At 47.5% G+C, this 5,340-nt stretch overlaps 2 protein-coding genes across 2 annotated transcripts; one reads left to right on the top strand and one right to left on the bottom strand.

Moving 5' to 3' along the window:
• Positions 1–193: 193 nt before the first annotated feature.
• Pmar_PMAR026051 (conserved hypothetical protein) lies at positions 194–865 on the bottom strand (the record flags this gene model as incomplete). Its single annotated transcript, XM_002771030.1, has 2 exons — positions 194–693; positions 723–865. Coding segments are annotated over 2 exons (643 nt in total), but the record flags the coding sequence as incomplete, so codon positions are not given.
• Positions 866–1,002: 137 nt separating this feature from the next.
• Pmar_PMAR026050 (conserved hypothetical protein) lies at positions 1,003–2,011 on the top strand (the record flags this gene model as incomplete). Its single annotated transcript, XM_002771029.1, has 5 exons — positions 1,003–1,127; positions 1,177–1,265; positions 1,434–1,536; positions 1,585–1,680; positions 1,894–2,011. The coding sequence occupies 5 exons, from the start codon at positions 1,003–1,005 to the stop codon at positions 2,009–2,011; spliced, it is 531 nt and encodes a 176-aa protein (XP_002771075.1).
• Between the last annotated feature and the right edge of the window lie 3,329 nt (positions 2,012–5,340).

The raw sequence follows: 5,340 nt of genomic DNA, 5'->3' as shown, positions 1-5,340 counted from the left end.
CTGAAGTTCCAGAGTGGCCACGTCTGCACCATAGACAGCCGAAACACTCTGGGCCCTTAAGTAGCGTCTACAATGCTCACTAGATAGCGTGGGACATCGTATTGGGCCAGGGTTGCCAGGATGTGGCTGTGTTTTACCGAGCTAAACGCGTTTTGCACGTCGAGTTGGACAAGTGCAATAGGCGCGCTCTTACTCCTTTTTCTGCCAGCCCTGAACGCTTCGACTACGCGCATGACAGCAGAGTCAACCGATTTGCCCTTGCAGAATCCATGGACAATCGGAGAGTCCAATCGCTTCTGGATCTGCGGGCAAGATGCAAGCCGTTCTACTATGAGACGTTCGAACAGCTTGCTACCTGAACCGACCAGGCAGATTGGCCTCCAGCCGTTAGGCTTGGTGGGGTCTCTGCCGGCCTTATGAATGAAGATCCCTTTGGACGACTTCCATCCATCGGGATATATACCAGTCTCAAGGGCTTCAGTGAACTGGGTACACCAGTTGTCCTTCAGCACCTCGAGAGTATCGAGAATGACGCCATTGGTCACATCATCCTTTCCAGGGGCCGCGCTTCTCCGTAAACCATTGGCTGCCTCTCTGAGTTCAGAGTAGGTGACCGCCGGGATGGGATCAGTTTGCGGCGGTAGAACCAAGGCATTGACCTCCGCAGCCCTTTCGGGATCACGGGGGAAGAGCCTACGTAGGAGGAAGTCCGCTTGATTCACTCCATGCGGGCATATGGCCGCAGGTGGAATTCGGGGACAACCTCGTTTAACACAACGAGAGTCTTACGACCACTGCATATCACCACGAATATCGCGTTTTTCACAGTATAACCCCACTTCACGTAAAACGGGTGAAACTCCATTATATTTATACTCAAGTATTAATAATATTAATATATTCTCACTAGTAATAGTACCATAACTTTCCAAAATCGTGTAGATGCTGAGCTCTGTACAGGTTACATTCAAGCTGGTTTCGAATGAATTTACTAAGGAAACGATGGGATGCCCATTCGAATTCGAGTTGCGGTATACTGTAACTCTAGGTGGGGACTATTTGGGGATGCATATGGAAGTGGTGAATACTGGTGCGGAGGCTATGCAGTTCACAACAGCTCTTCATACGTAATAGTCCATGAACGGCTGTGTGGAGAGGACGAGGAAGAGGGTTTAGGTACTTCTCGGTCGGAGATATTACTACGACAACAGTAGCGGGAGTTGGTGAGCATCATTACAACGATACGGCTCAGGGAGGCAAGGACTGTAAGAAAGGCAATTCATATAGTGGAGTTTCACCCGTTTTACATGCAGTGGTGTAGTACTCTGTGAAAAACGCGATATTCGTGCTATGCGGTGCTATGGGTGAAATATGTTTTTCACTAGTGTTGTGAAACTCCAGTGACTATTTAAGGGTTTGGTTTTCCTGTGCAGGTTATGATGGGAATTCGGTGGTTGAGTTTAATGAGGGTATTGTGGATAGAGTGTATAAGCAAGCAGCTGTCCCCGCTCATATACTTTGTGACGGTTTTGAGATGTGAGCAGTCTTCATTGACTTGTGATGATTTAACGCTTTTCCTGTCAGATTGATGGCTGAGAAGAGCCCGTCGTTCCCGGACACTGTTGTGTGGAATATTGGCAGCGACTCGTTAGGCGATATGCCCGCGGGGGACTTCAAGAGGTAGGTTTACTCAGGGGCTAGTAGTATCATACTCATTCGAGGGTACTCCTCATCGTGATGTGTGCGCAATGTGGTATTGAAAGTTTATTTTGTTGAGAATTGTTGAAAACATTGAACTCCTCATGTAGTAGGCAAAGATTCAGGAGTTGGAGAAATGATGGTATGATTATGCCTCTCGCTGTTCTCGAGTGTATAACTGAACTTGATTGATAGATACATTTGCGTCGAGTCTGCAGCCGCAGTAGAGCCAGTGAAGGTAGCCCCTGGTGATTCATGGGAAGCTGACCAGGAGCTTACCAGATGCCTTCCTAATAGTAACGGCAGTGCTTGAACAAAGCACTGCATTGGTCGCTGAGGGGGCCTCTATAAAGTGGGTGCCCTTATTCTCCTATTGATATTGTGTTGACCTTATGGCAATTCTCTCGATGCGTTGGGGTTTGGTGTTCATCACGTGTTGACAGGGTTGTGGACAAGGTGGTGGGGTTTCCTTTCGTGAAGTGGCCGATGAATGGTAGGAGGATTTCAGTAATTAATTAGCTTTGATAAAAAATCCTCAATGCACTCTTCGAAAGCCCAAGAAACTGTGTGCGGGAAGGTGATTTTCTGCCGTTTGTTCTAGTTTTTTCGATGTTTCTTGTGAGTATCGGGGAAGTACCGCATCCATCAGCGTTTAGTATGTTGCTTCATATGGCTCATTCGTTGAAGGAAGTCTTAACATTGTTGAAGACAGAACTTCTGTCACAGAAGTAGACACTGTGACTGTTCGAGCACATGATGATGTTGTGTGATTCACGAGTACCCCACATCCCTATGATACCACCCATGAACCGCAACCGTTCCAATTTGGAACGGTTTGGGACTTGAAAATAATTACAAGATATTCCAATTCATGAGAAGGAAAGCCACACCGAAGGAAAACTAGGGGTGCTCTCCGTTGTGGCTCAGAGATTATCTCCCCTCTGCAAGTAGCATGCCTTGAAATAAGAGGATTACTGACTTCGACCACATCTCTGATGTTGGTTTCACCAAGATTGACGAGTTGAGGGAGAAGATCGGTGCTGATCAATTAAGGAAGCAGGCCCTTGTTACCCCGAACAAGATGGGTGCGCAGATTCTCGAGTCCAACGTCAATGCTGGACTCAGGTGTTCAGGTGCGAAGTATGCGTAGTTGAGTTTAGAAGAACCGTTGATCATCATGAGCTTGGTGCACCCTGTGTAAGAAGGGGTTCACTCGTGGTATATCCTACAGCGAAGTCCAGAAGTACCTAAAACAAATCTAGCAGCAATAACAAGCTTGAGAACCAAAACCGTCCCTACAGGGACTACATCAATTAAGCATAGTAGACAAAAAGTGTTCGGATCTTCAGACTCTAGCTTTCTGCGATAGTACAGTGCCGCTGGTACTAACCACTATGTATTGGTCGGACCAATACATAGTACCAACTTGGTCCAGTCATTACACTGAACTACCACGGTAACACTGCCGTACCGCCAAGGCATTTTGAACAAACCATTCGCACCTGTCTCACATTCGTATGGCAGACCTGATCCTTCACTTTTTCGACATAAGCACGACGATAACCTAGGCCTTTGAATTGAGGATTTGTTTTCACGTCAGTCCAGCTTTTGAAGCTGACTATCCCAATGGCGGCTCTTTCTCCCAGAATTTCGAGCCCGCATATTCAAACGCTTGTGAGTTGTTGTGTCTCTCAGAACACTCCGACTGACCAAAAGTAGCCCAGTGTCCGAGATGGCCGGAAATGATGAGGAGCGGAGAGATGTTATCGTACTGGAGAACGTTGCCGCCGCCAAAGGATGCGACACCCATCGCTTCGCCGGTCACGGAACAATAAGTTGAGGCAGTAGCTGATCCCGAGAGCTGCAACGGTTGGGTAAACATAGAATAGGAAGAAGAATAGGAAGAGAAGTGGGTCCAGGCCATACTTTGGACCAAAGTCTTTGGTAACCGCTCGCCTGTGGCGCGCTTGTGTCTTCACCATTATGACTGATAATTTTTCAGGGTGCGCGGGAATTTTCTCCGATTCACAACTCCCAGTATTCACTTTTTCATGGACAACCGAGTTGAGCTCATCAAGTTTCAACCAAATAGTCCTCGTGTCGATCTAGGTTGAGGTATCATGCGCATCACTGTGCCGAGCGGTCCGTGCGGACTGCTGAAATTTTGATGACTGGTACAGTTGTCTCAGACAACTTGTCTGCTTACGGCAATACAATTCACAACTACATATCCATACTATTTCCTTTGTTGTATTATCGCACTATCTTCGGCGAAGACAGCGAAGATCAGCGAACATTCTTCGCTGGTCGGCTTTGATGACCATGGCTGCCCCGCAAATGTTGCAATATGGCTCGTGGGCCATTACTCTCCATCCTCCTCGTGTGCCAGACTGTCTCACGGTGAGCCACTCACTCGGTCCGATTCTCACTGCTCCTCTCGGATACTCCCCGTAGAAGGCAGAAGGCCCCCCGTATCTGTTTCGCGAGCTAATAATCCCAAATTGACTGTAACCCAGGACATATTCGCGTCCTAGACTGACTCATAGTCTGGGCCTCTGAGACCATATTCCAGGAATATTATCCCAGAGGGCGAAATAGGAAATATCGAGAAAATAACTTGGCGCCTAAATCTCTGGGATCAGAAGATCCCTGGGATAGCCGAAATTTCTGGGATAAGCCCAGAAGAGGGAATATCGAGCGAAGGCGAGATAAGAAAAGTTCGTGATGTTGACCGATAACTGCTGAACAATGCAAGCTATTCAGGTCGGCGTTCTACTAGTGAGTGCTTGCGTATCACCAAAGGTTACCGGTGAGGAAAGATTTGAGTATCTGTTGCATCCCCACGGGTTGATTGAGCACGAGTAGATGGCCTGCGTTCTTCACCTGAACAGGCACCCTCAATGTTCGCTACCAAAATGTGCTCTCCACCTCAACGAATGCGAGTCTCGCTTCATTGGGGTATTGAGAAGTACGCGACGTTCCTATGACGCCAATTCCAGGAAACTGAAACATAGTCCTCGCCATAGCAGTTGTGGTTAGAGGTGTCACTGTAATAGAGTAAGCTCCTGACCTTGAGATCTTGGGGTTTCGATTGTCTGAGTGCTTCGCCGTACCCCTCCTTCCCTTTCAAGTTGAACAGCCACTCCGTTGTACCTACCGCGTTCGTGATATAATCCTCATCGCCATTGACCACAAGTATCTGACAGATACTATCTGTAGCAGTGATATACCGTACTGATCCAATGAAAGGATATTCCGTATCGACTCCTTCACTCAGCCTCCAGACATGACTTGTACTATATCAAAATTAGTGGATTTGGTTGAGCGTAGCCGTCCAATATTAGCTACATCATCGAGTTTACCATTTGCGTTTCTTTGTTTTCACGAAAACTTGAGAAATCACGATTTTCTTGCGACTGACAATCGGATGACTGGTATGCCCCCCTGCGGCGCGTATTGGGCCACCGAGTTCGCAGATCCATAGTCACGGTGTATCCCAGAGGTGACGATCTCAGATCATTCTCACCTTTAATCCGTGGTCGAGGAGTTGTGTGACGAAGAAGGTCCCATCATAGGCGGTGTACTTATCGAAGTCGTCTAAGACCTGGTATGAAACTATCATGTTCAAATGGAACCCGAAAT

Source organism: Perkinsus marinus, assembly GCF_000006405.1.
Source record: "Perkinsus marinus ATCC 50983 genomic scaffold scf_1104296964066, whole genome shotgun sequence".
Classification (NCBI taxonomy): Eukaryota; Perkinsozoa; order Perkinsida; family Perkinsidae; genus Perkinsus; species Perkinsus marinus.
The sequence above is the reverse complement of the archived record's forward strand: the minus strand, read 5'-3'. Positions and strand labels throughout refer to the sequence as shown.